This window comes from Ceratosolen solmsi, unplaced genomic scaffold, assembly GCF_000503995.2.
Source record: "Ceratosolen solmsi marchali unplaced genomic scaffold, CerSol_1.0 scaffold6, whole genome shotgun sequence".
In the NCBI taxonomy this organism is placed as follows: Eukaryota; Metazoa; Arthropoda; class Insecta; order Hymenoptera; family Agaonidae; genus Ceratosolen; species Ceratosolen solmsi.
Window position 1 is genome coordinate 4,740,940 of NW_011948414.1, and position 20,918 is coordinate 4,761,857.

Below are 20,918 nucleotides of genomic sequence, written 5' to 3' on the forward strand. Positions count from 1 at the left end.
ACAGTTGAGTCAATCTAAAGCTTATTGAGAGTCTCGTAATCATTGATACTTATATTAAAGTAATCGCTACTCACGAATCACCGTTTCACACATTTGGCGATTCGATTTTTATGTCTTTCAAATAAATGAAGCTTGTTACAAAAAATAAAATAACGACTCGTTTAAAATCTGCATGCTCAATGTACTTATAATAAACGCAAATCTCAAAATGGCTTTTAAATCATCTCGTGAATGATGATGAAAATTCCATCGAAGCTTTAGAAATGGCTCGCTGACCCGGGAGCGGATACGCAACAGTGCGGCCGGGGCCGACTGGCGTCTATTCAACGAACTCCTGGACAATACGCCTCGGGGCAACTTCGGCAACTGCGCCTTCTACCACGATGCAGAGGAGATAATATCGCGGATCTCGGGCGATCATCGCTTCAACAAGACCAACGAGCGCATTGTCCGCTATAGTTCGAAAGAGGTGGAGGTGCGGGCCCTGGTTGAGGGCCAGTTTATCGCGAGGAGGGCGCATGCCGAGGATTTCGGACTTGTTATTGGTAAGGAGCGACTAATCGAGCGCATTTGATTTATTATGTTCGATGTCGGTTAATCTTTATTTTGATACTAGTGGGTGGGTGGGTGGGGAGGGGGGAGTTTTCGTTTGGAGTGTTTAACGGTATTAATGCTTTTATGAGTTGAGGCTATTTAAAACAAAAAAAAAAAAAAACAAAAAAAAAACAAAAAATATATCAACATTGCCAAGTTAATTGTCGGTTCATTGGTTAATGAAATTATGATATATTGTTAAATTATAGTAGCTGTGTTTGTAATTATAATTGTCATAACAGACAAATTTCTCAGGGTTTGTAAAAAAGAATTTTTATCGAAAATTCTTCTTTTTAAGAATATATGTGAATTTTGTATTTTTAAGGTTAAAAATTATAATAAGATCGTCATGCGAAGTGGACGCGAAATTTTAATATAAAATACATAATATAAACAGTAGTATTGCGAATGATGAAATAAAAACATTGATTTTAAAGTAATTTAAATTTTTTTATTTTTGTTTTTAAATCAAAATACAATAAAATTAAGAAGGTCAATGTCGAGATCATACGGGCACCTCTAATCATATCTTCTAATGTATTGTTTCTATATTTTTTTACATTTTTTTTTTTTTTTTTTTTTTTTTTTTTTTTTTTTTTGAATGGAATCATTAATATTTAATAGGGAAAATCGCAAATATTTGAAAAATTAATTTATTACCAACAAGATTGGAAAATATACTTGAATATTTAAATGAATGTAATATAGTTTAACTTAAAATGAAATGTCACGATTGTTTTTGACCTTTCGACAGCTTTCATATATTATAAAAACAGTTACGACTAACAACTGTTACGTTATTCTCATACATAGCAGATGATGTTCTGTATCGCAATTCTATTTGTTTTGTTCGACGCATTTTCACCGTTAAATATGAATTTCAATTGTTTAAAGTTTAAAGTATAGCAGTAGTAAAGTTTTAATTAACTTGAATAGTATCGTTTGAATTTGTTTGATATTCGTTACTTTTAATTTTACACTTCTTTTGTAAAAGATTGATTTTCCTTTTTTTTTTCTTTCTTTCTTTTTAAGAATTTTAAATAATTAACAGACGTATATATAACAAGGAATTCATTACATTTATTAAAATTTGTAAGAAAAATTAATTTTGAAATGAAAGAGTGGTATGGTTAATGTCAATGCACAGGTGGTCTTTAATTCTTAAATGTAATCACCGATAATAACAATATCAAAACTTACACTATGATAAATATTAAAAGTAATCTCGAAATAAAGATTTTTTTCATTAAATCAATATGTCATTGTCGATACACTTTTAACTCGTAATAACTATATTTGGTATTAAAGGAGCATATGCTCGTTGGAGGCATATTTAATATTTCGAATATTTGCAAACGGACTCAAAAGTTACATATTCGAATCGCATACTACCGAAATCTATTGATTCTTTTACGTTTAATTCCGACCTAATCCTAAGTGGAAGATGACAATTCGCAACGTCATTTATTTACTCTTAGGTCCTCGTGTGTGTAAAAATGCCGGTGTTCAGGCGCGTTGGGGTCACGGATTATTATTATTATCAAAGACAAACCGTTTGGTTTCTCGCGCGGGCTTCATTATCGACCGGCTTAGCGAATTTTTTTATTTCTATTTACTCGGATTATCGATCTAATCGAATTGCTTTTAATTACCGTGCGGTAATGACTGAACGTTCAATCAATTCCGTTGCATTTTTTCTCCTATCTTACTTCTCGATTTATCTCGCACACTATTATTACTCGTGTCAAATACAATTGGCTATAATAATAATAATTCTTAAAAACACTTATAGGCCCAAAGAGACGGATTATTGCAACTGGAGGAGCTTCGACTAATAAAACAATTCTTCAAGTTCTTTCGGATGTTTTCAATTCTCCTGTACATGTTTCAGTAAGATTATTTAACATTATCGTTTATAATCATATAATCTAACATCAATAGCCGAATGATTAACAAATAACTATAATACATTAAAATGAAAACATAGTTGCTTTAGAAGAAAGTAACCGTGACAGTTGTTTATACTATTTTAGGAAGTAGTGAATTCAGCAATGATGGGAGGAGCTTATAGAGCAAAACACGGACTTTTAAAAGACAAATATAAATTCGATGATATATTGAATAGTTTGCCGGAACCTCAGCTTCTGTGTCGACCTCATGACGATGCAGATCGTGTAAGTTTTTCAAATTGCTTGCTAATTAATTGTAATTGATGACATTTCTTATTATGGTAAATATGACTTGTAAATTACTGATATTTGAAATATAATATAATCATGTTGGTAATATAATAATTATTAATTAATATTCATTATGACGGATTGTGACTATTGATAAAAATAAAACTTTTTAATTTGTTATTGACAGAGAGTTGGGTAATTTTCAAGCTTTTATAAAATCATACTTTGTCAATGAAAAAAGAATTTTTGGATTTACATGAAATAAGTGAAAATCTTATCATATAAAATAATATAAGTTGTGTGAATTTATAATCGTACTATACAACTTAAATTTTCAATAGATTTACAAGCCAATGGTCGAGCGATATAAGAAGCTGTTAAATCAGAATATGCTGCAGAATTAAATCGTGAAGAAATTTATTACATTCCAGAAGAAAAAGCTTTTTAAAGAAATTTCCTAAATATTCGCTTTACATATAGCGGTACAATTGTAATGTAACTAGTATCGTTAGCGCGCAAAGCCGTATTATAATGAAAGTAGCAAACGTAGCCTTAATACGTACTTGAAAAGAAATATTCTTACGAATAATTCTATTTACTCGTTAAAGCAATTAATTTTAAGAATATTCTTATACTTTAATTAGGGCATATTAGTAAAAAGCAAATTTTCTATTTTATGTTATTGCGAATATAAGCGACTAATTATTTTTAATGTCGATTGTAAGAATTAATATAATGATATTGTGCCCCGTAAACATATCCAAAAGTGCAATTATAGTATATAAATAAAATATATTTATTTATTTATTTATTTTATAATCACGTTAACATTTTTATATTAAGTATATGTATATTAGAAAAAAATACATAGAATTTTATATGCCTACACCTGCGAGCGGATGAAATACAAATACTTGTCCATTAAGTGTAGTAAAAACTTTTATTTAGTACTCGGTTTATTCATTAAAATTGTATTTTATCTAATTACGTGAAGAAAAAAAAAAAAAAAAAAAAAAAAAAAAACCCACGAAAAAAAAAAAAAATGTCTTAATATGTTTAAAATATAACATATTATTACATATTAGTTTATTATTATCATTATTATCATTATTATCATTGTTATTATTATCATTATTATTATTATTATCATTATTATTATTATTATTATTATTATTATTATTATTATTATTATTATTATTATTATTATTATTGTTGTTGTTGTATAAACATTACTTCTTGATGAAAGAATAATGAGGCAAAAATATTTTATAAAGCGCTTGATGATTAAAGAATTATGAATTTTTTATATTTAAAAAAAATAATAAAAAAGCATGTACGAATTATTTATGACTTTTCTTTTTCACCTCTTCAATAATTTGCATATTATATGACAAGTAATTTTATCGATTATATAAGCTTATCGATTAATAATAAAATCAATAGAACAATTGTTTATTTAACGATATTAAAAATTTTGCAATTATCTTTAGTGATTGTGATGACGATAATCATTTGATAATTTGATTATGTGTATTAATAGAAACCCGAAAGTTTTAGACAAACAAATATAAAGGAAAATAGATATTTAAATGTTAACTATTATCTCACATTTGCCATGTAATTATGGGATATGTCAAGTAATAATTCCCCTGACATTAGCGTAAGCGACAATAGTGTCTTATAATACGATTAAAACAGTTTACTCCAATGCCTCCGTACGACACGTTATAATAATAATAATAATAATAATAATAATAATAATAATAATAATAATAATAATAATAATAATAATAATAATAATAATAATGATAATAATAACAATGATAATAATGATAATAATGATAATAATAAACTAATATGTAATAATATGTTATATTTTAAACATATTAAGACATTGTTCTTTGTACCGTCGAGTTTTTTTTTTTTTTTTTTTTTTTTTTTTTTTTTTTCTTCACGTAATTAGATAAAATACAATTTTAATGAATAAACCTCACATAGCCTTAAATTGGGACGGGACTGAGAATAATGACATTTAGCACGCATTAGAGGATAGCCACGTTGTTATTGTGTCACACAGCTCCACCTCTCCGGATTAACAGTTAATTTTACCAAAAATAATAAAATGAAGAGCTATCGATATAAGTTTGGTACCTTAAGTTACCGTGCTAAAGTTTCGTTGCCGTTGAGCCTTCAATTTGGCCCCGAGAGCAGTGCCACGAACAAATCCAAACGGACCGCGTCTTATTAATAATCGTTTGTTAAGCTCGCTAAATTCCGCGATATCAACGTCATTGACATTCGTCCTCTCGCAGACGCGCTTCATCGTAAATGAAATTTCCTCGCGCATAAGACATTTGCCGTCCGAGCAAAACTCCGGGTTGCTCACCTGTGGTTAATCTGCGAGACCCTGGAGGTCGACGGATGCACAGGCGTCGCCTGGCTATACTTGGAAATCGGCTCGCGATTTTCCCCAAAGGTCTTGGCGGCTACGGTTTCGTCGTTCCCCAGCCACACCAGGCCCCGCGAGGTTAGGATCGTCTGGACCCCACGAGTCGTCGCCGTCTGCTGAGCCCCGACGGCGTCCGAGGCCTCGCGACTCGCCCCGAGGCTGTCCGTCCTGTGCCTTACTTCCTCGGCGATTACTTTCGCCGACGTCAACTCGTGCTCGCTCCTAATCAGCTGAAGTGCGCCTATTCATCCTGCCGATCGGATCGCTGACCGACGCGAGGTTAGGTGATCGCGCCTCCAGCGATGGACGGCGACTTCGACGACGAGAGGCCCGACCACCACCGGGCGGTGATCCCCAGCTTCAAAGGCGACGTCCCTCCCATCTGCAACAAGCGCACCGGCAGGTCCAAGCTCTTTATCCGTGGTAAATAGTTGGCTCGAGGCCGAGGCTCGTAGCTCCTTATTTAACGGCTAATTATTAACGACTGAATAGAGCACACATTTTTGCGCAGAGAGCCAGCGATGGTGACATGTCCGAATTGCCTCCGAGGTGTCGAGACGATCGTTGAGAGGCGCAATACATCCACGACCCATTTGTCAGCGTTGCTCCTACTTCCAGTTTGGTATGCTTAAGAAACGAGCCTTATTGGAGCCTCATTGGAGCCTCATTGGAGCCTCATTGGAGCCTCATTGGAGCCTCATTGGAGCCTTATTAGATAAAATTATTACAACGGAGTTCGACAATCGTTATCGTTCTTCTTTTTTTTTTTTTTTTTTTTTTTTGTTGCTATTTCTTATGTTTTTGGATTTTTGTTTTTTTTTTTGTTTTTTTCTTTTTGGCTGGTTGATAATGGCGAGAATAATTTTACGTAATTGTCAATTGATAGACATTTTGATGTAGTCGCGGTAACGGAGCTTGGAGCTTCCACTGGTCACTTCATTCATTTCGTGGAAATTGTGCTTTACGCCTGTTAAGTTGTCGTTAAGTACCGCGTAAGTGCGTGCAGAGGGCATGATAATTTAATTCAAACGTTCGTCGTTCGTCCTTTACTTACTCTTCAACAATTTATTGTACAATTATGTTTGTAAAAATTTGTAAAAAAAAAAAAATAATTATATTTGTAAAAAAAGGAAGGGATAAGGCAAAATTGAGATGGCCATTAAGCTTCGAACGATCGTGTATTTAAAAGTGTATTTAATATTCGAAGCTAAAAGTGTTTGCGCACTTAATACAATGATAATGCAACTGTGTCGAAAGAAATTTTTTTTTCCCTACAATTATGAATTGCATTTATCGTCCATACAGTTTATACTTTTTATAAGCGCGCGGCTAATTGAGTATTAATAAAAGTCACTGCAACGTCCCATGATAATGCAAAGATACTATGACAACAAAATTAAAAGAGAGTTTATATATTCGTTTATCTAATGTGCAATCATCAATTCTCTACCCTTAACGATATCGATTATGACATTTGAACAAAGAAAATTTATCAATCATTGGGCAATATTATTAAATTAAATGAATTGACATTAATGACAATATTTGTAAAGATTACGGATATATAATAGAATTTTTAATTGTTTCTAATTGATGTATTATTATTCAAATGTATGTTACATATTACTGAGAATTATATACTGTTATAACGACATTTCTTATTATGGCTGTCGATAATTTATACGTTTATATGATTTGGAAATGCGTTACGTTATTTTTGCTTCAAAAAAAAAAAAAAAAAAAATTTGAGCGTAATTCAAATTGACGTAATATAATTATATAATTTTGTTTTAACCAAGTTTTTCAAGTAATTTACGAATAAATATGTGTAATCATTTTAAACGGAAAATTGATATAATATTATAATACAAAAAAAAAAAAAAAAAAAAAAAAAAAAAAAAAAACGATTGTCGAACTCCGTTGTAATACCGTTGAGAAATTAGTAAGAAAAATTAGTATAATAATAAATATTATTCTTTCTAACATAAAGTCTCGCAAATTATAATGAATTACAATGTAGTTACATTACAGTTTAAGAAATTAATTTTGATTTCGAACAATTAAATTACACGCTATTAAGCCATTTGTTTAAAATTAAATTAAATTTATCCAACGTTTACAATATTTTTTGCAAATATCAAGTCGTCCAATTATATAAGTGTATTAAAAAAAAAAAGAAAAAGAAGTATAATTTCTTAATATTGACTAGACATTTAATTAACGTAATTTCAAAATATGAAAAATTTAAGTACTGTCGCTTAGGGGCTTAGAAAGTTTATAGCCTATAATTATCTACTACAGATAAATAAACAGATATTGTAGAATCAAAGCAGCTTTTAAATCTCGTCTATATCGATAAATATTCAGAGCACTTTGTACAATTGTAAATAAAAAAAGTTCATTCGCTGAATGAAGAAAGAGTTACATCGACAATTCATATTATATCTCAGAGTCAGTAATGTAATTAATTTTCTTTTTGCACTAAACCTAAATGTTATTGATAAAAATATATAAAGCAGGCATTAGGACTTTAGGTTAAAAACATGTAAAACTAAATCAGGTGAAATGCCAATTACAAATCTTAGTTTAACGCTTGATTATTTTCTTAATGTACATCGCATCGCTTTTTATTTATTTATTTATTATTATTCAAATCGCAAGCTTCATCTGCAAAGGGGAAATAAACAATCTGCTTAAAATTCATGTAAAAATAATTTTAATCACGCACTCTTGCCTTCGCGATTAATCGCTTAAAATTTTTTAATGTTTATTTACATTCGTTTCATTCGATAATATTCACATAAAAAATTCTTCTTCCTCTGCAGTTTGTGCGCCTTGCCCTACTATTCTAAACTGCTGAGAGATGCCATTCACAGTTGCCCATCTTGTGGTATTCATCTGGGAAGTAATTTCGCGTCGTCACGCGAGGCTCTTGCCGCTTGCTTTAGCCAACGACAAGGAGATGAGAATTTCTCGTGCAACAAGGAGAAGGAGAAATTTTTATAACGTTATGACAGAAATGTGATTTGTTAAGCACATTTATTGTGACAATGCACGTAAAGATCGGTCGAACGATAAAAGTTCATTTGGGCACATTGCATATTAAACTTTTTATATAAATTATTTCTATGTAAATACTCGGCTTCCAAGAGTCATACACACATAAATACACCCACACCCACACACACACACACATGCACGCACGCGCGCGCGCGCACACACACACACACACACACACACACACACACATCGAATAATGATATTATTACAATGCTATTAAAACTATTGCTATAATTATTATTATTTATTATGATTATTGTTATTATTTATTATTAGGATTTTAATTATTTATTATTACGATTACGATTATTATTAGTATTATTATTATTATTATGTTTTTATTCTTTTACCGTTATCAATTTCATGAATTGTTATATATGAATAGATTGATTATTACTTATTCTATTTACAATTCATACTATTTATTATAAGATTAAAAAATATAAAGGACATTTTTTAACATACTTTACTTTATAATTGATTATCATTTTTAATACATTATTGTTAATTAAAAGAAATGAACATGTAATTATGTATATAGTGTAAAAAATATTTCTTTATAATAACGCAAAATATAGACTCTGTAAATTAAATTTGTAAAATTACCATTATACTTTTGCTAATTTCATATAAAATATTGTTTATACATTTGTACTTTGTCGATTTATTTAGATTTTTCCTCAATGTTAACTCATTAATTAATAAGACTAATTATATTTATTGCTATTGATTTCAGTATAAAATTTCATGTCTGTAATTAGGATAATTTTTATTTGAATTACCTATATATATATATATATATATATATATATATATATATATATATATATATTGGAGACATATGAATTATTTAATATTGTATTTTGTCATAGTTATTAATTATTTGTTTACTTCAAAATATTCCAATTCTATAATATATAATTCATTCACAATTGTAATCGATGTTATGCATTTACTCGTGCTATTTTCCATAAAATTATTTTACTTAATGACGGTGCAGCATAAAATAAACATGCTGTATACAAATACTTGTACAATAGGTTCTTGTTTATTACATAGTTGTTTAAACATTCACATCAGTCTAGAACAGATAGATTATATTTTCTTTACATAGACGTTTTATTTGTACAACTATTTAGAAATCTACGTCGCCCGTAGAGAAAGATGATGAAGAGAAAGAATCTCGATAAAATGACTTTTATTACATTATAATACTAACGGAGAAGAGGAATTTATACCTAAATTTAGCTAATTTTTTATCGTTAAGATATAAAGAGAGCATATTCTTTGCAAACGCAATATATATATATTTGCACAGCGTACAATTACAGTTTTATCTTTTTTATAAAGTATATAAAACATTGTTGTCTTCCTTTTTTGTGATAATATTTTCATTCTATCTTTCATAAAGTTCAGTATCATTTGTATTAGTATAGTCATAATTAATTCTAAAGAACGTAAACAATAATTAATGAAATTTAAATAAGCTATTATTTTTTCTCTTTTGTTTCTTTATTCGTCGAGTTTAAATTAGTATCAATGATACTTTAAGGAAATTCTTCATTACGTATAAATTACTAAATACTTCATAATTTTATAATATGTATAATTGGAAAAACGTATTACTTATTACTATTTCACAAACTAGAACTAAATTCCTACGTAAAAAAAGGAAAATTATTATCTAAATAATATTAAATTACGAAAATTGATAATTAAAAAAATTATAGATTAACCACAAAATAAAAAATAAACATAATAATAAATTATTTTCTTATTTATGAAAATTTTTTTGTCAAAAATGTACATGTTTTTCTTAGAATTTTATAAAAAGCACAAAATTTTACGACGTACGCAAAACTAGTATACATTTGAAAACAAAACCTTTATGTTTTCATTCTTTCTGTCTGGTTATCTTGTTCATTTGCGGTTCTTTCAAGAAGTTAAAAAGAAGAACCAGTTAAAAAGTGAAATTAACGGTATTTTTAATTCATGTGTAAAGTATATTTTGCAAATGAAGAAATGCTCAAAATGTTTGCTTACCGACCTAACTGTTTTAAATATGCAACAATATATATATATATATATATATATATATATATATATATATATATACATACATACATACAAATAAAAGTAAAAAAGTATATTATATATACTATACACGTGTATTTACATTTGTCTGTTAATTTTTTTCTTTTCGAAGAACAATAAAAATACAAAACTTTCACTAAACACATAATTTTCATTAACATCGCCGTTATAATCTATCATCGGCTTTAAATTCATATTTAATGTTAATCAAATGATTATGTATATAGAACTCTGACAGTAAAAAATTACGGAATGATAATTGTACACTTGATTACTAGTTGATTTTAAGTAATAATTTTATCGATGGATTTTACTGTTTTTCTAAATTTCATAAATATACGACAATTAATAGAGTAAACTATATTTATAAGGATTAATGGAAATATCTATTGAAATCGAATAATGTTTATTGGCAAAATAGCGAGTTTACAAACATCGTATTAATGTGGTTTTGTACATGTGTACATTTAATTTATATAATAAATTGAGAATATAATGTTTGAAATATGAAATAAGTTGTATAAGATTTTTATATTAACAATAGAAAAGCGCCAAAATATAATTTTTACAGTTAAAGGAACGCTTAAAGTCGTTTTTATATAGGCAGTGATGAAGGTTGAAACTTATCGATCGTATCGATCGATTTATTAAGTTTTGTGCTGCTATTTATTTAAAATATTTGCCAATCAATTAGGAAGTTTCGATAAAAATTTGTTGCTTTCTTTTCTTATAATTTTTTTCTTTATATAAAATTTGACTAATATTATACGAAGCTTTCGAAGCTAAGATTACAAAATATTCCAGAAGTATTACAGACGTAGTAAAATACAAAATGTACATGAAAAATATAGTTATTTTTGAAAATCAATCGCTAACTTAATTCATACGATTTTACCTATTAAAATTGTTGCTTATATATCATTATATTATTATTAATATTATTACTGTTACTATTAATATTGTTATTGTTATTATCGTTGTTACCGTTATCGTTGTTGTTGTTGTTGTTGTTGTTGTTGTTGTTGTTAGAAAATATATTTTATTCCTCGCTCAGCAGGTGGTTGGATTGAGTCCGCTGACCCACTATTTCGTTATCTATCGAAACAATTAATCCAAATTTGTATTTAGCGATGGCCGGTTGATAACGATCGCCAAATCTTGTCCACGCGAATAAAAAAATTGACAACTTTTACTTGCCAGCCCGGCCCACGTTTACTATTAGTTGCTATCCGCTTCAGGATATTTCTACATTCGAATATTTCTAATCCTCCATCGCGTGCCATATTAATTTGACATAGTCACACTCGCATTTATTCATGCCTTATATTCGTTAATTAGTGAATGCTTATCGAGATGAATAATCTCCACATAATCTTTAAAAGTGGCATTAAAATTTTTGTAACATATATAAAAAAGAGTATGTTTAAATTATTTTAATAGAGTATAGCTGTATTATGCTTGTGTAAATTAACATTTAAATGCAATATAAACTTTCATTTCATATCGTATACTATGAAGAGGAAATTTAATTATAAAGGCAAATTTAATCAAACTTGATCGACAAGCGTAAAGTATGTCTCATTTAAAATTCAAAGAACAACTAAACCGATTCGATAAAAAGATAATTATTTCATTTTATTTTGTTTAGAATTTAAGGCTAATATTGCCTAAGAAATGTCGTATAACAAATAATTTATTAAAATACTAAAGTTTTCATTTATTTATCCGTGAGATTGTCAAAGAAAAACTGAATAATTAAATCGAATTTTTAAGAATATCAATGCATTAATAATAGATCTTTAGATTAAGATTAATAATATTAACGAGAAATAATAATTCGCGATAATTTATTCACAATTTTACAAGAATTGTAAACAATTTTAATTAATTTGAAGAATAGAGTGAGTGAACGCGTAAGAAATTTGTTCGCTCATTCACAAAGAATCCTTAAGAAGTTAATAGATTTCTTTAAGTCCATATGAATACTTATTTTATTATTATTATAATGAATTCAGACATTTGAAGAAAAAAACAATATCTATATTATATTATATTGGCATTTCTATTATTCTTTTTCTGTCTTGTACAACGCATAAATATCACGCGATAAAAAACATGTTGGTAGCATTCTCAATAACGACATTATTTTTTTTGTATTTTGTTAAATGTGACGCTTATATTTAGTTATTGCTTTTAGAAACTAGTTGTATTATTTTAATATAAATTATATCAAAGTGTATGCAATGACATTAAGATTTTCGACAAGTTAAACGGGCAGAGAAGTAAATCACGACACAATGTTGCTCAATATCATAGGCATATTAGAAATTCTTTTTTATCTATATTCTTTTCCGTATTTTTAAAATATCACAATACTCGAGCAGCCACGTTTACTTTCCTTCTTTTCGAGAAATTCTTCTGGTATTCGCGGATTACGTGTAAAATCTTTCCTCTCTTAAATTCTCAGCCACTGCGGCATACATATTATAATTAATGCGATGCTAACGAATAGAGAAAATCGAAAGCAGCAACAGGAATAACGAACTCGCATGCCTGCCTATTCGAAATTTGCATGGATGTCGTTTTTATAGTTACATAGTTGTCTAATTTTGAGATATTAGAATTATCAAATTTATATTATTTTATTAGAGCCATATATTTTATGAATGTTTATGAAGATTAAATTAAATCATATTTATACATTTTTTGCTATTTTCCATTGAATTTTATATAATTTTTTCATATTACAAATTACTGTAATATACGATCTTGTAGTAAGTAATTAAGTTTATTATAATTCGTTATATATATACATTTATATATGAACATGATTTAAATTTCAAATTTTCTTCTTATTTATTGGAAATTATTTTTAAATACTCAATTCCTGATTATACATATTTAATTCTATTTTTGGTATTTTTATTTAAAATTATAGGTAATGAATTGTGTTTAAATAAATATTAATTATATGCTGATGATGAAAAGTAAATAATAATTTAATAATTGGTACGATCAGAGCGTATTGTTTATTGAATCAAACGATAAAATTATATTAGAATAAAAGGAACATTTGAAAACATAGACTAGCCAGATTTAATATACAAAATACTTTTATAATTTATCACCATGTCCTTTATAAAAAAAAAAATTAAGTTTTACTTTCTTTTAATATATACAATATTTAATTATAGGTATTATCAACGTATTATGCCAAGGTATTATAATATACATTTATCTTTAATACTTTCTAGTATTCAATGACAAAATTTCATACATTTCATATAATTCATAGTAATATTTAATTTTATTCTTTAAATTATTCTTATTTCTTCTCTTACTTAAACTACGCTGTATTTGTTTAATACGATATAAATAATTTATATATATATATATATATATATATATATATATATATATAGTATGAACTTTAATTAAGTATAATTTAATAAGTAATAAAATGTTTAAACATATTTTTATTTAAATTATACAAGTCTTTAATTATTGTAATTCAAATTTAATTTAATACAATATAATTTTATAATAAAAATTCTTGATATTGAAATAATGTTCGCATAAATTTAATGAAAACTTATATATTATAGTATAGTAATACATGTTACAATGATATTTATTATCCTTTATTACATTTATTGTTACAATACATGATGTTATCATTTTAAAATATTCTATTCTTGCAATTTTTCTAACGTTAGAGTATTAAGAATATATTAAAAATATATAATACAAATTAAATTTTATTATAACTAGTATTTATTATATGGTATTTGTATAAGAATGTTTATTGGCATTTATATAACAAATAGTTCTTACCATCTTTTTTACTCACCTATAAGAACGTAAGAATATAAAATAAAACTTCGATAATCATTAAGATAAGGTAACAAATAAATCAAAATATACAACCATAATTTGTTAATTTTACAATACTTTATAATAATGTATAATAATAATGCAATTAATTTTTAATGCAATTGAATTTAAATTACAATATCAAAAGTATTTTAAGTTACCAACTATAAATATTGTGTATGAGTACGTGATGTACATTTAGTAATCGCTGCATTCGCAAGGTAAATGGATGCCCCATTTAACGAGCATCTCTTTTCTTTGTTCGATTTCGGCGTTGGTGTTCGAGTTTTCACCTGCGTATTTCATTCCTTTTCACTTTCGATGGTCATGAACACAATGCGAGAATACTTTTCTACCTATTATAAAACGTAAACAATCCTTTTTATTACAAAAATATATTTTTTTAATAGAATTATAAGAAGTGAATATAATTTCTTCTTATTCTGAGCTTTACTTTGATGTGTTAAAAAAAACAAACGAAAAGAAAATGTAATTTGACTGTGATGGTTAAAAAATTTTGCGCAAACACATACGCACGTGCACACACGCAGACATATATATATATATATATATATATATATTCGTACATACATATATATTTATAAGCCAAAAATTCAAATCAAAGAAATAAAGGGCGTATTTTTTATAAACATGAAGAAATTTATTGTGTGAAACACCATTTCGGCAATTTATTTTTATTAATGTAACTCTTGTTAATTCATATCATTTAAAGTTTATCAAAACGTACGATAATTGGGATGTCATGATATTTTACTGGTATATTGTGAGAAAAATAGTTTTTCTATGAAAAGAAATACAAGAAGAAATACAAGCATCATAAGCTGTTAAAATAAATAAGATTTTTATTTCTTTAGACAAGAAGGAATTTACAAAAACGTTGTAGCAACAATTCAAATATATTACGTAAGTATAATTTATTGAGCAAACGAGTTTCTCACAAAATATGTGGTCTATTCAAAAAACTATTCATAGAAAGAATTTATCAAAAATATTATACGAAGAACGAACGTTTCAGGTTAAAGTATTATAATATTGATTTAATTTTAATCATAAATATTTAAATAACATTTAATCGATTTGTATTGATAAAAGATAAATATGAATAAAACAATAAATGTTTAATGATAAGAATAATGATAAAAGTATACTATATACAAGTTTTCTTAATTAGAGTTTTTATAAATATATACAGTACAAAATAAAATTTAAATTTATTTACTGGATTAGATTCAGAATATATATATATATATATATGTTTAAGGGATTTTTTAGTTAAATATTGTTTTTCATGTTGAAAAATTAATTAATTTAAGCTTTGTGACTTTTACTTTTTAATCAAGCTTTTAGTTTACCTATACATTTCTTAATATATTTTATGTAATTAAAAAATTTTACATCATAATGTTATATTATCAACAAAAAAATTAAAATAGATAGAAATGTATCAATACAAAATTACTATTAATTTAATACTCTTTCTCCCTTCTTTCTCTCTCTCTCTCTCTCTCTCTCTCTCTCTCTCTCTGTCCATTATTGCTCTAATTTCTATTATTTTCTTTGATTTTATTTTTTTATCATGTCTTCATTGTGAATTTTAAACTTACAGAAAAAGCGTAATAAAGAAGAAATAAAGTATTTAAGGTATTATAGGCTTTATAACAAACTTTATATGGTTAATTTAATAATAAAACTGTAGGCCATTATTATTGGTAGCATCACATTATTCTCATTATTATTATTGTTACTTTTAGAAGTGCCTTTGATGTTTATGTTTATATTCTATATATTTTTATATTTATCTACATTATATAAATTTTGTATTCTTCATTTCTTCTTACACATGCACCCATTCGAAGATAGAGAGAGAGAGAGAGAGAGAGAGAGAGAGAGAGAGAGAGAGAGAGAAATATTATCAAAAGTTAAAGTACATTATTATCGGCATAGCGTAAATTAATAATCGAAGAATATTAATATTATATATTAATACTAATATTTAATAATAATATTATTTCCTTGATGTACTTCAATTTTGAATATTCGATTCACTGTACTTATTGTACTGGAATATCAATTACTTTATTAATTTATTCCTTACTGTATCTAGAGGTTTATGTATTATTTTCTTTATTTATATCAAAGCTTACAGATGAACTTTCCATTATTTATTTTTCAATTATACTACATCAATGTATCCGCATATGCTTTGACACGATGCCGATTTATTATAGTTCATTCTAGATGTGTTTAAGCGCCAGTTTCATAACAGTAATATTAACAATAATAAATTACCTATCTTCCGTGCTTTATACACGATTAAGTATTATATTTCATTTTACTCTGTATTCAAATAACTGTTTCATACTAAATTGTTTAAAAGCAAACTTTCCCGTACCTTTTATTCAACATACTGTGTGTACTTCACAATCAAACGGCACTTTTTTTTTTTTTTTTTTTTTTATGATATAATTTACAATTTCTAAGCATAATCCACTGTAGATACTTTTAATTGAAAAGATAGTATTGAGAATATCTTCTCTTTATCAAACGATGATTAGATATAAACTTCAGCATAATTCTAATCGTTAAAATCAATGTTTTTTATTTTATTTGTACGTTTTAAATTCAGTAAATTTGAAAGATAGTAAAACAGATTTATTTGGTTTGCATGTAAGCCACTTATGGGTTTATTGTAATGGAGAGATCGAAATAAATCATGAGAAAATTCTTAAGAAAATAAGAAAGAACATTAACATTAACAAGAAATTGCTCTGCTCTACATACATTTGCGGTATTGGAAATCTCCATTAGTAGTTCTATTATCAATAAATATTGCATTTTATATTTTACTCGCTGCGTACAGTTATCAGCATGTCGTGTTAAATTCTTTAGTAATAAAAATGAATATGAATACAAATTATTCTAGTCTTTTTATTTCAAATTATTTTAGGATATCTGAAATGATTTATATATACATTGAATTGGTGACATTAAAGTTATTTCTATGATAATACAACAATAATTTGTTTAGTTTATAATTTATGTTCATAATAATGTTATAGTTATAAAATGACATTTCCATTTACAACGTATGATTGATATAAAATTTATCAGCATTATTCTAATTTCTTAATTATTATTAAAAAGCAACTTAAAATACATAGTTTTATTATACATTTTTATTCATTAAAATAATATATAGTACTTGAAATTGATATAATATGTACGTGTAAAATTAGAATTTGTTATTAGAAGTTGTTATTACATTACATAATTGTATAGATCTAATGTGACAAAATTATTTGTAATTATTTCTTAAAGTAATTTAATAAAATAAATGTAAAATTATATGGTACATATAATTTAAATTTTTAAAGTTGTTTCTAATATTTTTCTATTCTTCTATTATTTTCATTATTCACTTTTTGATAAAATATTTATCTTTAAATTATTTGTGTACAAATTATTAAATTAGTAACGAACTTTTAACATGGTATGTGTGGATATCGTATAAACGATGTTGACAAAAAAAAAAAAAATAGCTTCTTCATCAAATATTTGTATTACATTTATTTTGTATTTAATTAAATTAATCTTAATACTTATTTTCTATATATATATATATATATATATATATATATATATATATATATTACTAATATATAATAAATTTATTATTTAAATAAGTAAAGAAATTTTATTTTGAATCGAAAGCGTAACCAGAACAGTTACTTAATATAAGTGTTTCATGAATCAAGATAATATGTTAATATGAATATCATGTATAAAGTATAAAATAAATAATTTAACATATCATACACATTATAAATATTTTGATTCGTTAAAATATGGCAATTGAAACATAAATTAAACTTTATGATTATTATTTTCTAGATAAAGAGAAATTAATTCTCGTTATTCTTACGGTAAGTATCTGATATAATTCATGATAACATGGATTAATTAATGTTATTGCTTGAGCTATACTTAGATATAAAGCATGGATTATAGTATTTTATATTTTTATAGGTTTAATAATCCTTGCAGCTATTAATAATTTTACTAGAAATCACAAGAAAATGAAATAATAAAATATTTATTAAGAGATAAAGAATTAAGATTCATGTCATTGATTTAATAATCATATATATTATTATAATATTCCTTGAGCGTAATAATTAAAATATTTTAATTAGGCGGTAAATCATCATTACATTGACCGGTAAATCGAGTTAAACTATAAAAATCAGATTATAATTATTTAAAATAATTTTCTATAATAATTAATTTAATTTTAAACTAAATTAACGACAAAATTAAATATTTAAATCATTGTGAATTTTTGTAATAGAAAACTTAAAAAAAATTTATTACATTTTATTTACATTAACGTAGCTTCATTGATAAAGTCCATAATTTTTATAATACAAAATGTATCATAAAAAATTGTATAAAAAAATTGTTTAATAAGAAAATAATTCCGTACAGGCTTAATTACGTGTGTCAGTGGAATACAATAGCCATTGAATTCGATATTATCACATTACCTACAACTTTCTTTTCTCATAAACATTGCTATTTGCATATTAAGATTTACTTGCGAATATTTTTTATTAACATGTTAATTTGTGTGTGTGTGTGTGTGTGTGTGTGTATTAATATTATCTCATTTTAATTGACAAGTCAATAATATTATGAAACGGAAATACTTATTATCGAAAAGTCGTATATAATAATATAATTATTATAACGGTAATTAAAAAATAAAAAAATTTTTTTCTTAATATTTCCTTTTAATATCGATTGGATGAATTTTCCATTAATATTGTGAAATTGTTCTATTAAATATCCTTTAAAATAAAAAAGAATTATTTAATTATAAATTACGTATTTTAAACTTAAATTTATTCAATAAATTTAATATCTTAAAGCTATTATACCTTTAATTATATGTTGCTATAAAGTAAAAAATTAAGGAACCCCCTTTTCTAATCCTATATGTATGAATAATATATTTGAATAAATATGATCCTATTTATATCAAGATTGTCTCTAGTGTTTCAAAGAAATTAGTGCATAAAACTTTAACGTAAAAATAATATACGAGAATTTATTTATAATAATCAATCTATAGATTAATATAGAAACGGTAAAATGTAATAATATTATATTGATAAAATATGTATGATAATGATTTAAGACACAAGTAATTTTCCTAAGAAATTTCATATATTTAAGCAATAAATTATATTAAAATTTAAAGGTCTTGAAGGCGAATCAGTTAACTATGTGATTGTATAACTTTTAATGAGAAATTAAAAAAATTTTTAAATAAAATCTACCATTATAATAATAATTAATAGTATATCTATTGATATTCATAATATATATATATATATATATATATATATTTTTTTTTTTAATTTTACAACAACGACACATGAATGTTATAATACTTATTATTTTGAAATACTTAATGCAAAATATTGTATAATAAAAGCAAACATAATAATTGAAAATTATAATTGCGCTTATCGATGATCGCATGTAGTTTTATATTTACCGTATAATTAATATTCATAGTAAATTTAATGTAATATAACAAGATTTTCAATTTAACGAAATCAAATTTTATTGGAATATTATTTCACACTTATATATTTACGATACAATGAAATTATTTTCGATATTTTCATTAATATTTTGAAGTTTGCTGACTTTTTTTTTTTTTTTTTTTTTTTTTTTTTTTTTTTTTTGCTTTTGTTTAAAGTGTAATTATATCATAGTCGTATGGAAAGTAATGATTACTAATTAGTTTTGTCACTCTTATCCTATTATATTTTGGAATAAAGTATGTACTCATATAAAATCTAATTATAATAGACATTTACTTTAATAGGCACTACATTATTAGACAAAAAAATATTGACACAAACGATTATAATAAATAAATTCAGTTATTTAAAGTAGAAATACGCAAGCGTGTAATGCGTGCGATAACGACATTGAATAATTTTAATATTTCTTTGTTAAATTACCCTAATAAATATATTAAATTGAAGGGGTAAGTAAAGTTTAATAGCCAAATGTCAAAACAGTAATTGCGGAAATTTCTCACAATATAAGCCTGTGCTTTCTTACAAAACCGACAAATGACAAATGTTTGAAGCTTCGGGCATTCCCATTGGCCATAATCCCCATTCCAAATATTAAAAAATCCTTCGTTATTTCTTTTTACTATTTTCTTGCATCTCGTTTGTTCAATCAATAAAATTACTAAATCATAATCCGCTAGATTTTCATATTCTCCTCTTCCTTATTTGTCAGCTTCTAATGGATTATTGCATTTCTCGCGAGACCCTTGAAACCATGTCTGAAAATCTAATGCATATTAGGATGAACTTAATAACAGGCCACAGCATCCTTATAGCATTATAAAGTTTCGAATGGCTGGTAGTATTAATTTCGGAATAGCCGAGGTGATAAATGTCAGGATCGGGCTGGTAAAATACCGAAAGAGATATTTTAAATGTCCATCGATAGAGAAGCGACCGAGATAACACGCCCACAAAAAGTCCCTGTGTCCGCGAAGAGTCGAAAACGAGCGCACGGACTTAAGGCCGGAAAGTACTTTAAAAGTCTGCTCTGTG

The 20,918-nt window shown here is 26.0% G+C and overlaps 3 protein-coding genes across 3 annotated transcripts in view; 2 read left to right on the forward strand and 1 right to left on the reverse strand.

Annotated features, from left to right (window-relative positions):
• LOC105367860 (xylulose kinase) overlaps nucleotides 1-3,399 on the forward strand; it is a 9,932-nt gene extending 6,533 nt beyond the window's left edge. Inside the window, exons 9-12 of the mRNA XM_011506691.1 lie at nucleotides 256-545; nucleotides 2,387-2,484; nucleotides 2,628-2,768; nucleotides 3,116-3,399. Coding sequence (XP_011504993.1) covers nucleotides 256-545; nucleotides 2,387-2,484; nucleotides 2,628-2,768; nucleotides 3,116-3,178 — 592 coding nt within the window. The 3' untranslated portion in view covers nucleotides 3,179-3,399. The remainder of the gene's footprint in view (nucleotides 1-255; nucleotides 546-2,386; nucleotides 2,485-2,627; nucleotides 2,769-3,115) is intronic.
• Nucleotides 1-5,462, reverse strand: part of LOC105368372 (uncharacterized) — a gene marked incomplete at its 5' end in the record, with an annotated part of 16,917 nt that extends 11,455 nt beyond the window's left edge. The window contains one exon of the mRNA XM_011507379.1: nucleotides 5,161-5,462. Coding sequence (XP_011505681.1) covers nucleotides 5,161-5,462 — 302 coding nt within the window. The remainder of the gene's footprint in view (nucleotides 1-5,160) is intronic.
• Nucleotides 5,463-5,525: 63 nt separating this feature from the next.
• Nucleotides 5,526-8,229, forward strand: LOC105367861 (uncharacterized). The gene is made up of 3 exons (XM_011506692.1): nucleotides 5,526-5,646; nucleotides 5,716-5,845; nucleotides 8,049-8,229. The coding sequence occupies exons 1-3, from the start codon at nucleotides 5,526-5,528 to the stop codon at nucleotides 8,227-8,229; spliced, it is 432 nt and encodes a 143-aa protein (XP_011504994.1).
• The last annotated feature ends 12,689 nt before the right edge of the window (nucleotides 8,230-20,918 follow it).

Bases quoted from the DNA above. Each gene is read 5' to 3' on its own strand.
- LOC105367861 (XM_011506692.1), top strand. From the start codon at position 5,526: ATGGACGGCGACTTCGACGACGAGAGGCCCGACCACCACCGGGCGGTG. The intron at 5,647-5,715 runs GTAAATAGTTGG...ACGACTGAATAG, and splicing joins GTCCAAGCTCTTTATCCGTG to AGCACACATTTTTGCGCAGA. The intron at 5,846-8,048 runs GTATGCTTAAGA...CTTCCTCTGCAG, and splicing joins TTGCTCCTACTTCCAGTTTG to TTTGTGCGCCTTGCCCTACT.